The sequence below is a fragment of the Cygnus olor genome, chromosome 24, assembly GCF_009769625.2.
Source record: "Cygnus olor isolate bCygOlo1 chromosome 24, bCygOlo1.pri.v2, whole genome shotgun sequence".
NCBI lineage: Eukaryota > Metazoa > Chordata > Aves > Anseriformes > Anatidae > Cygnus > Cygnus olor.
Window position 1 is genome coordinate 6910688 of NC_049192.1, and position 17247 is coordinate 6927934.

Here is a 17247-nt window from a genome sequence, read left to right on the forward strand (position 1 = left end):
TATTTAACCTCTTTTTAGGGCACTTTGTGGAAATGTCATTTTAACTTAAAAGTTGCAACAATTTTGTTTGGAAAATGTCAAAAGAAATGCTTTAAAAACAGTTTGCCAGTTTTAACCTGATTCCCTAAGCAAAGGTGATGCAACAGCTACGTCTGTCCTTCCTTTTTCCTAGCTAACAGCCTCTGTCACTCCTTCACAATTCAGCTTATTTCAGCCAAACCTTGACAGGGAGTTAGAAGATGATGATAATCTCTTCCAGATCTGATAAAAGCAGGCAAGTAGAAGAGAAAGATCCCACTTCTACCAGGATAATGTGCTAGCTTTGTTAGACACCCAAGAAGCCATGCTGAAGACCCTCAGGATGTGAATCAGTAGGAAACCAGGCTTCATTTCTTCTGCAGTGCCTTTTTGGAGTCCACCAGTGTTGAGCTGAGCCCTTTACACCCCATCAGGTATCAGCGCATAGCTCCTGTCTTGTGCTGAGGCTGTTGGCTCCCGGGGGTGCAGTGGACTGGCTGTTCCTTGAGTGAGCAGTAGGAAATCTGCATTCTTCCTGCACTTACCTAATGGTGTCTGGACACGAGCTTGTCAGCTCCAGGGTGGGGCTTGGACCATTTGCTGTTAATCTCCATGTTTCAGATGCTGGCTTCAAAAAGAGCCGTTGGGGCAGATTGGGAAGTTGGGAATTGTCTCCCCATAAGCCACATGCCCTGGTTGTGACTCTTCCAGGCCTGTTTTCTCGGAGAGCACTGTGTCCCCTGATTTTTTTTTTATTCCTTGTTGCTATGCTATATTCTGTAAGGCCTAGTCAGTGTGCTATAGTGCCAGGGACTACTTGCTGCTTGGCCCTTCATCTCTGCATCACTTGGAGATAATAGCAAGTTCATTGGCGTCTTAGCACTGCCTTGTAGACAGGTCATAGTGAGCTCGCTGGTAGGAGAGGGGATCCAGTGTTTTTCCTTTCTAGCTGTTTCTCCAGAGATGCAGCAGCAGAGCTGCTGAGATGTCTTGTGATGGAGACAGGTTTGCCTTTTTGCCTTGACCCAGACTCCAGGCCTGTAGTTGACCTTAGCAATAAATGTGAACCTCTCATTTGAACAAATGAGTTGAAGCCTCAGACCCTTCTTGCGGAAATTGTTGGGCTACTGAGAGCATGGTAAACCCTGGACCTAATGAAGGAGAAGGTAATGCACAGAGGTAAGAGATCTGGGGGGGCAGTAGGGAGAGCAATTGTGGCAAGAGAGGTGATCAGAGCGGTGCAAAGCAGGACGGGAGGGAGAGGCAGAGCAGACTGCGTGATTAACTTGGCTCTGCTAGCTAGGGCTGCTCACTCGCTGATCCTTTCTAATAGCCTGTGATCCCCAAAGACAGATCCAGGAGCAGAGCTGGAGTGATTGCACAATCGCAGATGGGGAGGAAGAGGTGGCAGGCGTGTGGGATGGTCTCTGCCAGACAGTCTCCAAGGCAGGTGGTGTGGCATGCATTTTTGCAGTTTGAGACACCTCAGCTTGAGCCCTCCACATGTCTGGCTAGGCATGGAGCAGTCTGTCCCTGCAGAGAAAATGGTCTGGTATTCCAGCCAGACCTGGAGCCTGCTAACTCCCCTTCTGGGGGCAATTTCAGCTCCACATCCTGTTCTTCCTTCCCTCATCTTCCTGATGGCATGGGGAAGGGGCATCAGCTCTCTGCTACCCCCTGCCTTCCTAATGGGCTGGGAGAGCCTAGGGGCTGTTTTCCAGCTGCCTGCTGCTTTCCCGTGGCATGATCAGTGTACAGATGCAGGGACTGGACAAGGTGGGGTCTGACTCCCAGCCTGGGGGTTACAGTGCTGCAAACCGTTCTCAGCAGTTGCATCTCATTGCCTTTTTTTCTAGAAATGGCTGAGTCCCAGTGACAGGGGAAGACCCTTGTGTAAAATGGAACTTTGCATTTATTTGCTAGTTGCTTGGGAATTATTGCAGTTTAGGAGAAAACATGGAAAAGGAACCCTATAACTGATGGTTAAGGCAATGTCTGAGACTTGGAGTAGCAGAGGCTTGGATGAAAACGCCAGTGCAGGGAATTACAATTCACGCACAGGGTCTGTCTCAGGGAGTGGACCCTGCGAGCTCATTGGCACTAGACATTGCTGCTTCTCTATCAAGTTTGATATGTGAGATGGGTGTGTTCCATGTGGCTCTGAAATCCTCCTCTAATAAATACATTTCCTCCCCAGTCTTCAAGCTGTTGGGTGTTCCTTGCTTTTGGGAGGTGCTTTAAATCTGACTGCCAGAGCCGTGGGCTGCTAAGAGCAGAAGCTGGCTGCATGATGCTGAGCACAGGTTTTCCTCCTGTTTTCCTGTTGCTCACTGCGCTGGAGCTAAGCTGGTCCCTGACTGATGAAGAAAAGAGGATAATCTTGGATGGGCATAATAAATACCGCTCCCAGGTCTCTCCTCCTGCTACGGATATGCTGAAGATGGTAAGTGGCTTTTATTGTGGGGGGGATTTCAGAGGGAGTTTGTGTAGTGCAAGCTTCAATCTTAATGCTAGCAGGGATTTGGGAGGCAGAGCAATTATTGTGTAGGGTTGCAACTTGGTATCAATGGAGAGGTTCCCTAAACTGCCTCTAAAGAGATGAGTTTCCTTTCACTTACAGAGTTGACTTTGATGATTTTTGGAAGCTCCTGAGTGTGATCTGAGTCCCCTGATGCTCTGTGAGAGCAATGCAGCTTTCACAAGGAGCTGGAGCTCCTTGTGATGGATAGGAAAGGCACATGCTTGCACTGACCTTGCAATGAGTGGGGCCCTGCAGCTGGAGGAGGAATCCTGCTCCACCACCTGTGTGAAGCATCACCTAGTGTGCTTTATTTGCCTTTGCAGGTGATTGGGTTGTAATTTATGAGAGGGAATATCAAATTCAAGCATGACTACCAGGTCAGTTTGGGCTCTCCATCACGCTCCTACTTCCTACCATGACCTGTGCGTGATGACATGGAGGTGAAGGATCTCCCATTTTTCTGTAAGAAACTGAGTCAGGTGCCCACCAATGCTTGTGGCTGCAATGGAAGCAAAAATGACCTCCTGAGCCGGTGCTGGTTTTTGTCTTATTTGGCCCCTTTATCCTGTACCCGGTTATTTTCCTTGCTGTTTACAACACATGCAGAGGACCAAGAGAGCTGTTCATCACAGCTATTTGGAGTGTTGTGCTCTTTTGGTCACAGTGTAGTCAGAGGAGACCTTCTTGTCTGGCCTTGAAGTTGCACCACTTGAATTAAATGTTCGTGGGCTGGTAAGTGGGAGCTTGCTGAGCAAATGAAGAAAGAAGCGATGTTAAGGCATGATGGGGGGCTAACAAGAGACTTTGGGTTCAGAGGGAATAGTGTGAAGACCCTAAGCACCACAATTTCCATGGACGTCCACCACAGCAAGGCACAGAAAAATCAGGAAATACGGGCTTCGGAGCCAAACTCTTAGGGAAAGCATGAGGGAAACAATCTCTCAGGTGCCTAAAATGCGGGTCAAGGTCCTTAAGTTGGTGGCAATTCTGATCTGGTGAGTGCTGCTGCTGGCTGTAGGAGTGATGGCAGATCACATGCTTTGAGATGCTCCCCTCTGCAAGGCTGTGTTGTCTCTTAGTCTAATACGATTTGTTTAAACACAAGACCTACTGATACTGCAGAGCAGAAGGCTTTCTTTGAAGCACAATAAATGTTTATCATAAAGCAGCCCTAACAATTTCTTATTAGAGGCTTTCTACATAAGAGCCATTCTTGCCTTCCTCCCTGGGACTTTGCTTGTGCTGTGTTTGTCTCTGAGGTCGCCTGCTGCTGTGGCACCATGCCTGGCTGATGTCACCCTGTGTTTCTGTTTGGGACATGGGTCTTGTTGCTGTGGAAATAGTTAGGCATTGGAGGGGATTCATAGCCTAAAGACACTTTTTTTTTAAAAATGAGGCAAATCCTGCAGGTGCGAGCCTGCTGTTTATGGAGCCCAGCTCTGTGCCAGAGGAAGATGGGTGAGCATTTCCCCAGCAGGGTTTCCAGCCATCACTCTCAGCCTGGCTTGGGGCCATGATGCAAGGTCAACTAGCTCTCTATGCCCCCACCGAGATATTTCAGTGTTTCCTTCACCTACAGTGCTACTGCTTGGGGGCCAGTCCATGTCCCCTTGACACCCCAGTGGCAATGCCCTGTAACAGAGCTGTGCTCTGTCCCCCTCCAGTTCCAGCTCTGGCTCCAGCCAGGAAGGTCCCATTGAGGACCTGTTGTTTGCTGGGCTGCCTTCCAACCTGCTACAGAAGCAAAGCTGCTGTCTCCATCAAATGGTGTTAGGATAGTCCAAGCAGCTGTGGTGTAGGGTTCCTCATATGCCTCCTTGCCAGGCGTAGCAGCATGGTCACTAGGGCCTGGGGGCTCAGCTGGCAGTGGGGCCACTGCTGCTCCCTGTGCTGGAAGGGGGCTCTTGGGAGGCAGACAGCTGCTGCGTTTTGGGTCCAGGGGATCAGATTATGTCTTTTAGGAGCATGTGCTTCCAGGACCTGTGCAGCTGCCGGGGGAGACGTGTCCTGCTCTCCTCCCATCCCCACCCTGGTCAGAGGGATATCCCCTGCTTTCTTCCTGTGTGACCCAGTGTGAGCGTCCTCCCTTCCTCCATCTTCACTGCTTCTTCATTGCTTTTCCACACTGAGTTGAGGATGCTGATGTTATGGGTGCTTCAGGCAAGGTTGTGAGGGTTATGCTGCAGCACTGACCTACATGTTTGATCTGTAAGTTGAGGTTTGTTTTGTGCTGAGATAGACTGAGGAGCTCCCATCTCCTGAGGACTTCTCAGAGTGCACTCAGGGATACCCGTGTATTGAGTAGCAATTTTAGTTTTACTCATAAATGGGGAATTGCAACTAGGGAGCCCAGGGGCACATGTCCTCGTGCATGTTGGAGAGCCCAGTGTCCCTCTCTGTATGCTGACACTGAGGTCCTTTCAGAGTTGGGACACAGAGCTGGAGGCCTTTGCCCAAGCCTATGCGGAGAAATGCATCTGGGACCACAACAAGGAGAGGGGCCGACGGGGAGAAAACCTCTTTGCTATGGCTCCGACACTGGATCTGGAATTTGCCGTGGAGGACTGGAACGGGGAAGAGAAATACTATAACCTGACGACTTCCATGTGTGTCCCTGGGCAGATGTGTGGTCACTACACCCAGGTACTGGCCTGCTGGGGCAGAGGGAGAGGGTTGTCAGGAAAGGAGCAGTACCAGAGCCCTGGGTCCTCTCAGAGTCATTGCAAAGAGATGGGGAACCAATGCTGGGCACCATGTAGGAATCACTGATACAGGGGAATCTGGGCATGGTGCCAAACATAACCAGCATTTTAGATAAGACCTCTCTTGAAAAAATGCTCTGCACCCCTTTTTGGCTACACAGCAGAGCCAGGTGCTGGCTTGTCTTAGGCAGACATGAGATGTGAGTGTGTCTTTGCAGCTTGGGTGGATGGGTGAGAGTGGAGAAGAGTATAGATGGTGGTGGTAAATATCAGGATGGATCTGTGGAGGTCCTCAGGACCAAAACAGAGGTAGTGATGCTCTACTTGGGTGAAGTATAGGGTAGAAAAGCTGTGGCACTTGGGTATGTGGGCTGTGGCTCTACGTTGGGAAGGTGGTCCAGACAGAGGCAAGTAGCGGGATTCTGAATGTGAAAGCAACATGGGCATGTGGGATCTGGGGCACACACTGAGATAAGGGGGGTGTTGGTGTGATGACGGAGCAGCCTTCAAGGCCAGGGGATGGGTTGCCAACAGGGCGTCTGCCTTCATCCAATCACCTCACCTTCACCCCTGGTCTTTGTCTTAGGTGGTGTGGGCAAGCACACATCGTATTGGCTGTGGGGCAAAGTTTTGTGAGAAGATTGATGGAATCGAAACAGAGGACATGTACCTGCTTGTTTGCAACTATTATCCTCCGTAAGTCCTATGCCTTGCATGACTTGGTTCATTTTGATGGGGCTTCTGCAATGGAAATGCCCTTCCTTCAATCCCTATAACAGCAGGAAAAGCTTTTGGCGTTGCTCAGAAAAAGCAAGGCAATTTCAAGAAAGGCCTTTATTATCTTGGATTGGTCACAAAGGAAGGAAGGGTTGTCTGTTGATCCTTGCCCATGAGGATTCCTGAGGTCTGGTTCAGCTCCTGCCACAGACCAGGGAGGGAACTCCCCCAGAGTGCTGCCCAAGGTTGATGTCGCAGTAACTAAGGGTACAAACATCACCTACCTGCTCTGTGCCTTGTTCTTCCCCAATAGCAGCAGTGATTGCCTGGGAAGGGGTCAGGAAGCATGTATTGTACCAGCAGGATGGGTTACACATGGGAGGAGAGGTGGGTGCCTGCTTGTGAAACCCTGGGGCTAGCCTTGGGGACCACTCACTTGGAGATGGAGAGCAACAGCAGACCTTCTTAGGGTTGTTTAGTAGAGGGGAGACAAAAATCATGTGTCCAAATGTCCACCAACTTTCTAGGAGGTAGTGAAGGACCTGGTCCATGGAACTTTCTTCCCTGGTTTTAGCCACCTTAGTGTCAGGCCACTGAGTAAATGGCATTGAAAGTGTGTGGCAGGAGACCAAGACCTGTGTTTTTTTTTTTTTTTTTTACATTAATTCTGAGTTTTGTCTTGGCTGGGATATTCCAGTTGAATCAAACCCCCCTCTTTGGGGTTGGCATTTCCCCTCTTTCCTCACACTTTCTTTTTCTTGGTGTCTTCTGCTTCCAGGGGTAATGTGAAAGGCCGAAAGCCATACAAAGAAGGACCCTCTTGCTCACAGTGTCCTGAAGGCAGAGTGTGTGTCAAGTCCTTGTGTGGTAAGTGAAGCAAAGCAGTGTATGTGCCTTGACAGGCTATTGGGACAGAGACCCCTGGGTTGGGGTCCAAACTCTGAACCTGGACCAGCAGCTCCAGGCCTGGACTATGAGGCATCACATGGGATGGAAGCCCTTGAGACTGGTCAGCTGCCACTAGATGAGGATTGGACACAGACCTCATAACCCCCTTAGCCAGCAGTTGTTGCCTCATCCCCAAGGGGCAGGAGGTTGTGTGAGGGAGATGAGATGTCTCCAGGTTGGGAACCCAAGAGTGGGAGATGGCCCAGAGTGACCTAAGTTTGCAGCTAACACCAAGCTGGGGGGAAGTGTTGATCTGCCGGAGGGTAGGAAGGCAGAGGGACCTGGACAGGATGGGTAGATGGGCAAAGGCCAGTGGGGTGAGGTTCAATATGGCTAAGTGCTGGGTCCTGCACTTTGGCCAGAACAACCCCATGCAGCACTATAGACTTGAGGCAGAGTGGCTCAAAAGCTGTGCAGAGGAAAATGACCTGGGGGTATTGATTGACGCTTGCCTGAACATGAGCCAGCAGTGTGCCCAGGTGGCCAAGAAGGCCAACGGCATCCTGGCTTGTATCAGGAATAGTGCAGCCAGCAGGACCAGGGAGGTGATCATCCCCTTGTATTCTGCTCTGGTGAGGCCGCTCCTTGAGTACTGTGTTCAGTTTTGGGCCCCTCAGTACAAGGACATAGAGGCTTGGACAGCAACGGGTAAGTTGACCCCAGTGCTAACCCATGGTGTTTTTCATCTATTACCAGAATCCACTGTAGAAGAGACCACTCCAATCTCTCTGACAACAAAGAAAAGCCCATCCACCACAACCACACTAGAACCTACTACAACATCACCCACCATGGCCACAGCGAAGCCAGAACTCACAACCATACCCCCAACCCAGACACAAGTACCCACCACATCCATGGCAAAGCCAAAACCTACTGTGCCAGAACCCACCGTAGCTACAGGCAAGCCAAAGCCCATCACACTAACAACTGCCATGCCAAAACCTAACACAACCACTATGGCCAAGCCAGCACCCACCACGCCAAAACCCACAACCTCTACAGCCAAGCCAGCACCCACCACGCCAAAACCCATCACAACCACCACTACGGCTAAGCCATCACCCATCATGCCACAACCCACCACAACCACCACTACAGCCAAGTCAGCACCCACCACACCAAAACCCACCACAAACACCACTACAGCTAAGCCAGCACCCCCCACCATGCCACAACCCACCACAACCACTACTATGGCTAAGCCAGCACCCACCGCAACTACCGCTCTGGCCAAGGCAGCACCCACAACATCTAAACCCACAATGACTGCAGCCAAGACAGTACCCACCACACCAAGGCCCACCACCACTATGGCTAAGCCAGCACCCACTACGCCAAAACCCACCACAAACACCACTACAGCTAAGCCAGCACCCACTACCACGCCACAACCCACCACAACCACCACTACGGCCAAGCCAGCACCAACCATGCTACAACCCACCACAACTGTCACTATGGCCAAGGCAGCACCCACCACATCAAAACCCACAATGACTACAGCCAAGACAGTACCCACCATGCCAAGACCCACCACCGCTATGGCTAAGCCAGCACCCACGACGCCAAAACCCCCCACAAACACTACTATGGTTAAGCCAGCACCCAACACCATGCCACAACCCATCACAACCACCACTGCAGCTAAGCCAGCACCAACCATGCCACAACCCACCACAACTACCACAATGACCAAGACAGCACCCACCACATCAAAACCAACAACCACTACAGCCAAGTCAGCACCCACCATGCCAAAACCCACCACAAACACCACTACGGCTAAGCCAGCACCTGCCACCACACCACAACCCATCACAACCACCACTGTGGCTAAGCCATCACCAACCACACCACAACCCACCACAACTATCACTATGGCTAAGTCAGCACCTACCATGCCAAAACCCACCACCACTATGGCCAAGCCAGCACCCACCACAACTATGGCCAAGACAAAACCTTCTACAGCCAAGCCAGCAACCACCTCACCAACATTTACCACCATTTTAACCAAGCCAACACACACTTATACGACTTCAACAAAGCCAAATCTCACCACCTCAACAGCAAAGATGATAACAAAACCTACCACAACCACAAAGCCAGAACACACTGAAACAGAAAGACCCAATCCAACTGAGGCAACTGGGCTCACGCTTTCCTTTGAGCCCACATTAGACGTGGATTATAAAATATTTTCAGATGTAGAGTTAGACACTGGAGAGCCCATTGGCTTAACTACAGAGGATCCTACCTTATTAGAAAGTATTGGCACAGCCTTCAGCCCCAAATCAATCCCAGAAACAAATAGAGGTGTGAAAGAGGATGGGGGAGAGAAATCATTCTTCTTTTCCAGTCCACCTCCATCCTTCAGCAAAGTTATTCCAGAGATCAAGTTAGGTTTCAATAAAACTGAGCGCATAACCTCCTCAAAGTCAGTGGTCTTCAGTCCTGAAGAACCCACCTTCTTGCGTTTAACATCGTCTTCCAAAGAAAAGGGTCAGAGCCCTGCTTTCCAGTCCTCCCTCTCAGGTAAGGTAATTGTGGAGCCGGTCCTGGCATGGACATGTAGATGTTGAATGATCCCCAAGCAGCATGGGGCATGGTTTGGGAGGAACTAGTATCAGACTGGTCCTCTGGATCCTCATTTCATGTGTGGCACCAACCCTTTTCCTCACTCTTTCCCCTAACACTGAAAGGGGCAGATTGGATGTCTGGTTCATGAAGCATGATTTTGTTTACTCACTAACACCCACCACCTGTGCCGTGCCTTTGCTGGATCTGTGCACTGCTGTCCCTTGCACCTCGGGGTGTCTTGGTGCACATCACTGAAGGACCTGCATGAATTGGAGTTTCTCTTTTGCTCAGATCTTTCCCTCTAACTCCTGGTTTTCTGTTGTTCTGCCAGCAGATACTCTGGCCATTGAAGAACGGGAGACAAACTCAGACCAGAAAAGCATGGATCAACCCACAGCTGGAGCCCCCCGTACCTGCTGGGGCCTTTCACTCTTCCTACCCAGTGTCATCTTGATGGGCCTTCTGCTTTGAACAGTCTTTCTCAGCTGTCCCTGCACCAGTCACCAAGCCTTTCTTCAGCATTGGTTGTCCCACAACCCTGGTAGACTTGGGAGACACTGTGGACAGTTCAGGTTGACACACTCTCTTCTTACACTGACTGGCTCTGATGTACCAAGGGCAACTGTCCATCCCATGTCCCTCAGTCCCCTTCTGAGGAGGCCCAAGGGCAGGAGGGTGTCTGCCATAACGCCGGTGAACTTGGACACCAATGCTTCTCCTTTCTTCCCAGAAAGCCTGGGCTTCTGGTCTCTTTCCAAACAGGAAATGATAAGGTGTCTCATAACCCTGTGCAGCTGGCAGGTCCTGCCGCACTGTGTCTCTAGGGAAAGCAGAATGCCTTGGAAATCAGAATGGCAATGAGACATGGTTGTTGGCTTTGGTATTTGTCTGTAGACAACACATGGTTGATGGGTTTGGTGTCTGCCTACCAGAAGGAGTTTCTAACAAAAAACCTCTTTTCTCCTCTCGATGTGCCTATTTGTCTCAATTTTGGACTTATCACCTCTTCCTTCCTTTTCCAAAAGAGTGGCATTTTTTTTTCTACAGAAGAGGATTTATATTTCCTTCCTGCTTCTGGTATAGCTATGGCCAGTACCTATATGTACTCCTTTCTCCTTCTCACATCTGCAACCTTTGCTTTCTTCCTCACTTCATGTACCCATTCCACAGTTACTTCATTGGCATGGCTTTATTTTACGCATGTGCCTGCACAGAAGACAAACCTTCAGCTCTAGAGAGGAGTTATTGGCTTCTTCATACAGCTTTCTTCTGCATGGCTTCCTTCTTTGCATAACTTAAGTGTACGATGTATTTGAAATTAGATACAGATCCCAGCTAACATATATTTTGTGGTTGGTGGAACTTGGTCCAGAAGAAAAAAAAATAATCAGGTGTGCTGGTACAATTTCAGCTTGAGAGAGCCAATTGAATGATGTTAGAGGTCCGATGGTTCCAGGCCTTGTTGCAGGATGGTATTCATTCTCCGGAGCACTGTGTGTTTTAGCCCTCCATGTTTCTGCTCTGTTCACCTGAAGATTCCCAGTAAGGTGGGTTAAATAAGTGACAAGTTTTGCAGACCAGCAGAAGGGACTAGAAGATCCAGTCCCTTCTCTAGTTGTTGCATCATTTGGTTTCGTAAATAGATGAGGTGGAGAAAGACCTTAAGTCCAATATTTGTCTATCCCCCCAGGATGCTGTGTCCTGTGCATCCCCAGAGCATGCACTGAATAAATCTTGTTCTGAAAGTCTGCACTGTCTTTCTGGGGTATCCAAGACCAGTTTATATCTGTAAAACAATCTTGCTTGTGTGTTTAAGTAGAATTGCTAAAAGACAGTGTAGCTCCTGTGGAGTGCTAAATGTTTTCTTGACTTTCCTAAAGCATCTGGGTGCTGGTTTCTGTAAAGTTGCAATTTTATGTTTTTAAGCTTTTGTAAAAGCAGCAGAAGGAGGAGATGTAGCATGACGTAGGAAATATTCCCCTAGCTCCCAGATGCGTGCAGAGCAAAAAAATTTGTCCCCAAATTTTTGAGCAAGAGGAAGAGAGCTCAGAGAAAAACAAACAAACAAACAAATACCAAAAGCCTAGGGCTAGAGTGCTTCTGGTTCTGCATTTAGAGAGGCCCAACAGTCAGCTTCTTCCCACCCCCAAACACACACTGTTTCATCTTTGCAGTAAAGAAAAAAGTTAAATCCAAGTGTCCTCCCCTGCTTTTTCCCCAGACTCTGCATTTCTGCAGTGTTTTCACTGCAGAACATCACCCAGCCACAAAGAGCGTGCGAAGAATGGAGTTCTTATTGTGAGGAGTAAACCTGCTGCACAGGAGCAATGGTGACACTGGACCTTTGCTTTTTGCTTTTCCCTATTCTTGCACCCCTGCCTTGCCTGGCAAGGCTGCCCTGCGGTTCTGTGTTTCACCTCTTCCTGCAGTCCTGGTTCAGGAGCCCAGCAGCACCAGATCCCTTACAGGAAACCAGCTGCCTGTGGGGTGTTTTTAGGTCATGGTCACCATTAGCCCTGCTGAACGGTGGCCAGCAGATGGCAGTGGGACAGTCACCACGGAGAACTGAGCAGTTTCAACTTCACTGCACAGCCCTCTGGGGAGTCTAGTGCTCAATTTAATCACAAGCATCAGATGTAGTTAAGAATCAGGTTAAAAATAGCCTCCTGCTCAGGTGCCGTGGTTTTCACATGGTCTTGTTGCAGGCTGAGCTTTTGCAGGCTGCTGCGGAGCTGCTTCTGGGAGAAAAAAATCCAGCCTGGGTCTGGATGGTCACTAGACCAATGATAGAAGTACAGCCAGAGCAGCTGCTGTTCACCTGTTGTAAGGGGCTGCAGCCTCATGAAGGGTAAGGCAGAGACAGAGCATTTCAGGCCTGTAACTGTTTTTCCATTTGGGTAAAGGAGAGTGCAGCATTAATTCCCAACAAACAATTAAAAGAGCAGAAAAGCATTTCTCTTTCCAGCAAAATCAAGATATTGGGTCAACACCTGTGTTTTTTCGCAAAGCTGGGTACTTCACCATCCCCTGCCTTGGGATCCATTATGGAACTGGACATCATAGTGCTGCTGGCAATAGCACTGGCATGAGCCTATGAAAATAATCCTACAATTTAAGTATTTTATCATGGTTTTGAGGCTGCTGATTTCTGTAAACTGTTGAGTTTTGTTTTTGTTAAGGTTTTGACTTCTGTAGTAATGCAATTGTGCAAAGACCTATTTATAGAGTTATTTCTAACAGAAAATTCAAAAAACAGAAGAAAATTCCCGTTCTACTTCCCCATGTTCCCTGACTGAGACCTGCCAGCAAGGGGATTTGGAGTGGTTTGGTTTAATCCCAAATTAGGAGGATTTAGGGAAGGAGAGAAGGTGACTGTATGGTAAAGGTGGGCCAGGGTTATGGTGGGGTATGCCGGAAAGATGCAAAACATTCAAGGGAGACTTTTGCCACATTTCCACCCCATTTCTGGGGTTGATATGAAGGATGCTCTGGCATTGAGGTGAATTGGTGGGAGATTCCAGGGTATGGGGGGAAGGAGCCAAGCACCTGTCAAAGATACTGCTGGTGCTTGGCAGTCCCACAGTTGTGTGTGGCAGAAGTGGCAGGTTTGTATATGGCTATCCTTTCAATGGTGAAGAGGACCATGCTAGAAAAGGACTGTGCTTCATGTTCTTGCTGTCTGGCCTCCCCATGTGACCAAAGTCCTTGGGGAAAATGTAGGTATTTTAGGGTAGCAGATGGCATTTGCCATGACAACTGAAGGAAAACAGCAGCTACCAGGCCATAGTGGAGCCTGCTGAGGGTGGCCAGGCCCTGCTTATGGACAACTTGCCATCATCGCCTCACAACACCTCTGAAGGATGCCCCATGACACTGGGTTGATGGTTTTGATGTTTGTCTGACCATGGGCTACATGGCAGCAGGCTATGAGGTGGCAGGAAACAAATTCCTGAGCCATGGGGGCCCATCACCATGGCAACACAGCACCACAATTTTCCATCCCACAGGCTCTGAGCTCACTGACATAGTGTCTCAGCATGCTTTAAGGCATTTAACCATCAGTTTTGGCCAGTTGGGTTGAAATCAGGGGATTTGTGGTGTTTACAAGATCTGGCTGCTGCATGAACCCCACCTGCACATTTCCCTGAAGCCCCAGGACCTGTGTTCCAGTGGGGAGGTGGACGTGCTCACTGCAGGTTGGGGGAAAGAAGGTCATCTGGATTTAGCTCCTGAAGCTCCCCTGAAGATGGTGAATCGGAAGGGTGGGTGGCAGCATATGTGCTGTCCTCGGGAATTTACAGTATGGGCCATGACACCAGCTATGAAATGGCCACTGCCCTGCTAGTGTGGTGGGGACCTCAGTTTATGGATAATTGGTATATCTGGAAATCTGTATCGGATTTACAAATGTGCTTATAACAATGGCTGTCCAAAGCAGAGAGGAGCCGAGCTACAGCCCCAGAGCTTTGCAGTGGGATTCAGCTAGAGAGCACTGACAGAAAGACCTACGGTCTCAGCTGCATGGCCAATCCCATCTGCCCCACACCCTTATAATGTCCTGGCTGTGGTTTCCCCTTCCTGCTCAGGGGTTCGGTCACATGGAGAATTTGGTTGGGAACACACAGTCAGGAGCACTGGCCAGCCCTAGTCCCAGTTCATCAGCTGTGCTCATTTCAAGGCAGTAAAAAGACAGTATTTTTTTTTTAAAGAAAAGTCAAAACAAATTTATTTTTACAAGAGAGTATCTCTACTAATAATATTTTATTGTTGGCTTCCACCTTAAGAAGGTGGCTTCCACCTTGCTGCTTAAGATTCTCCACATTAACATCAACGCAATGGATGGAGCTGAACTGATTCAATTTGGGACACAAAGGATTAATTCTTCTCTAGGGGATACCTCTTAAATATTAAGTTGATGTGCTGATCTATTCTTCTTTGGTACCTTCTGAGCAATCTTGGGGGTAGAAAAGGCCTGCCCCTTAGCAAGCAGCTAGAGGATAATAATGTGTAGAAGAGGAGCAAGCTGTAGTTTTGTGTGGCAGGTCCCCAGGACTGCTCAAAAGCCAGATTTATGGAGAGAGGGCTGCATTCCTCTGATGCTAGACACTGCAGCATCCCCACCCACCAGCTGTTGCCCAGCCTGCAAAAATCACATCTCAGCCTTACTGCAGCTACACCCCATCCCAAGAAGCAGAAGACCCTTAAGCAAACTGCTTCACTTCTGGGAGTCCCATAGCCCAAGCAGCCAGGTCTCATTCTCCCTGTCTCTCGCTTCCAGGCTGAAATTTGAGGGCTCTAACATCTTTTTGCATCTCTCGTTCTCCCAGTTCATCTGCAAAGGTGTCCTCAGTTTGCCCTTGCTCCCCAGTGTCTCAGATCTCACATTTCCCTGATAGTGTGATGCCAGTGATAATCTCCTGGGACATCCCTCAGTCTTGAAGAACTGGTGTAGCCCTGATCATATTACAGTCCCACTCATGATCTTGGTCCTATTTACTTTGGAATATGGCAGAGGGATAGTTCCAACTGCTTCTTGGAAAGGGAAAAACCTGTTCCCTGTCTGTTGTCAAGTGCTAGAGCTCTGTAGTGTGCTGTCTTCTCATTTGTCTACTGTCAGATGTCAGTGCTTCCTACCTGGGAGAACCCAGAAGTGTTAAGACTTGCTGCCTTCGCCTCACGTCTCTTCTTCACCTGTCTCCCATCTAGGCCAGGGTGTTAGTATAAATTGCTGGCTTATTCTAGGTAAATACACGAGCCCTAATCTCCTTGCTAGGGTTTGCATATCAGTGAGTTCGGCTGATATAGATTATCAAATTAGAAAGAAATACCCTCTAACTTTATAACAGGGTAGAGCTGGGAACTTGTCCAAAACCTGAATGCACTTACTGAGCAGACGCCAACCAGCCAAAATCTATCAGCTCGCGGGGCTTTGAGTCCACAGGCTAAACTTACTCTTGGATCTAGTTCTTAATCCAAACTTCAGAACTGAGTTCAACAAACTTAAATCACAAGTACAGATCTATCCTCTTTGTACCAAAAAGTACAAATACACTTCCCTCCACACTTGAGAATAGACCAGAAAGAACAACATGCTTAAACCCTTCACAACTTGAGCTCATCTCCAGAAAAATAAAAGGGGGTGGGGGTGGGGAGGGATAGAACTGAACACCAGGAGCTGAGGCACCAGCTCATTCCTTGTTTGTCTTGCACCCATTAAACAGAGGGACACATTTGTTTTTTTTTAAATATATAGTGGCTCCCTGTTCATATGACTTAAGCATGGAGCAGTCCCCGGAATAATGCAATCCTGGATGCTGTAAGAGAAAACCCATTGAGTTGGTCAGCAATGCCCTGCTCTGGGTTTGGATCCTCAACGGAAAGAAATGACACCTCTGGACCTCTGTGGCTGAGCCAGTTCTCCAATGGTTTTGCTGCTCTTTAAGGAAGGCAATAGACTGTATAGTTATCACCTGAAATGGGATAAAATCCCTCCCACCAAACTATACAACCTACTACCTCACCTCCACAGAGCAGTACAGAGGTCTTGTGTGATTCACAGCCACATTACTGGCTTTCTGTAAGAACAGGATTACTTGTACCATCCGTCTCCATGCTTGGTGTTGAAGTAGATGATGAGAACTGAAGACCTGACTGTCTCCTTAGGAAAGACAGTAGATTGTATAGTTAGCTCAAAGGGAGGATAGGACTCCACAACTATTCAATCTACTACCTCAGCCTCAAGGACAGCTTGGGACTATGGTGATCTAAGGCAATGAGATGACCCTTATCCAGGAATTGGCTGCTCCGTGGCTCCTGTAAAGAGAAATGCATGAAAATTCATCAGACTTTATGATGTTAGGGGAACTGAGTCTCATACCCAACTTTGCCCTGTAGCTCTCTTTCCTCCTTTAAACCCCTTTCTGTCCACTTTGACTATAATGTATCCTTGGCAATCACACTGGCTGCAAATTTTATGCACCCAAGTCCTTATGGAAGCAGCAGCCCTACCCTTTGAACCCAGGGCCATGCATGCAGTTAGTAAAGCCTCCTGAAACTGCAGTAATGCCAAATAATATATAGGCAGGCTGACCTCACCCCTTGAACACAAAGCATATCTAGAACAAACCTGACAGACCATATAAAATAATTCATTAATTTAGCTGCTATGTACTCCAGGGAACTGAGCAGATCAGAAATAAATGAGTACAAGGAAGCTTTTAGGCTGCAAATGTAATGGTATTGAGTACATTAAGGCAGATCTCATTTCCTAAACAAACGAGTACAACATGCAGGCTTGGTGTCCCTTTAATGCTATAGCACAGCCAGGCAATATTAGCATGGATCTGAGACAGACTGGCTTCTCCCCAAGCCCTTGTCTCACCTTCTGAGAATTTTTCATTCTTTGTACACCTAAACACAGATGCAAGGTATTAAGTTGGCCATTTAAAAGAAACATTTGAGGTTCCTCTTGAAATGAGAAAGGGTTCCCCTAAAATATTAAAGAACGATATAACAAAAAGGAAGCCACTAGTAGCACAATAAAGGGGCTGCATGTGCAGCACAGCAGAGACCCAAAGGAGGACTTCCCATGGGAACTCAGCACCCTGAGGCAAGAGGGGTCCCCAGCCTCCCTGAACATCTGCTAACTGCTGCGGTGGGATATGCTGGGGCTAAGGCAGAAGTTTTCAAAAGGACAAAGGCTGTGCTTTGTGCTTCCACAGCTAACAGGCAATAGCCCAAATGAGTGAGATTCTGAAA

At 48.5% G+C, this 17247-nt stretch overlaps 1 protein-coding gene across 3 annotated transcripts; it reads left to right on the forward strand.

Moving 5' to 3' along the window:
- The first annotated feature begins 2206 nt into the window (after positions 1 to 2206).
- Positions 2207 to 15811, forward strand: PI16 (peptidase inhibitor 16). 3 transcript variants are annotated; one of them, XM_040536223.1, is made up of 7 exons: positions 2207 to 2461; positions 4964 to 5182; positions 5828 to 5937; positions 6737 to 6825; positions 7603 to 7940; positions 8208 to 9444; positions 9821 to 15811. In XM_040536223.1, the coding sequence occupies exons 1-7, from the start codon at positions 2306 to 2308 to the stop codon at positions 9958 to 9960; spliced, it is 2289 nt and encodes a 762-aa protein (XP_040392157.1). In that variant the 5' UTR covers positions 2207 to 2305; the 3' UTR covers positions 9961 to 15811. The 3 variants fall into 3 exon arrangements, with proteins under 3 accessions (XP_040392157.1, XP_040392155.1, XP_040392156.1); XM_040536221.1 differs by having other exon boundaries at positions 7603 to 9444; XM_040536222.1 differs by having other exon boundaries at positions 7603 to 9444; positions 9824 to 15811.
- Positions 15812 to 17247: the final 1436 nt, after the last annotated feature.

Coding starts and splice junctions, on each gene's coding strand:
- PI16 (XM_040536221.1), top strand. CDS start 2,306: ATGATGCTGAGCACAGGTTTTCCTCCTGTTTTCCTGTTGCTCACTGCG. Junction 2,462..4,963: donor CTACGGATATGCTGAAGATG/GTAAGTGGCTTT, acceptor AGGTCCTTTCAG/AGTTGGGACACAGAGCTGGA. Junction 5,183..5,827: donor TGTGTGGTCACTACACCCAG/GTACTGGCCTGC, acceptor TCTTTGTCTTAG/GTGGTGTGGGCAAGCACACA.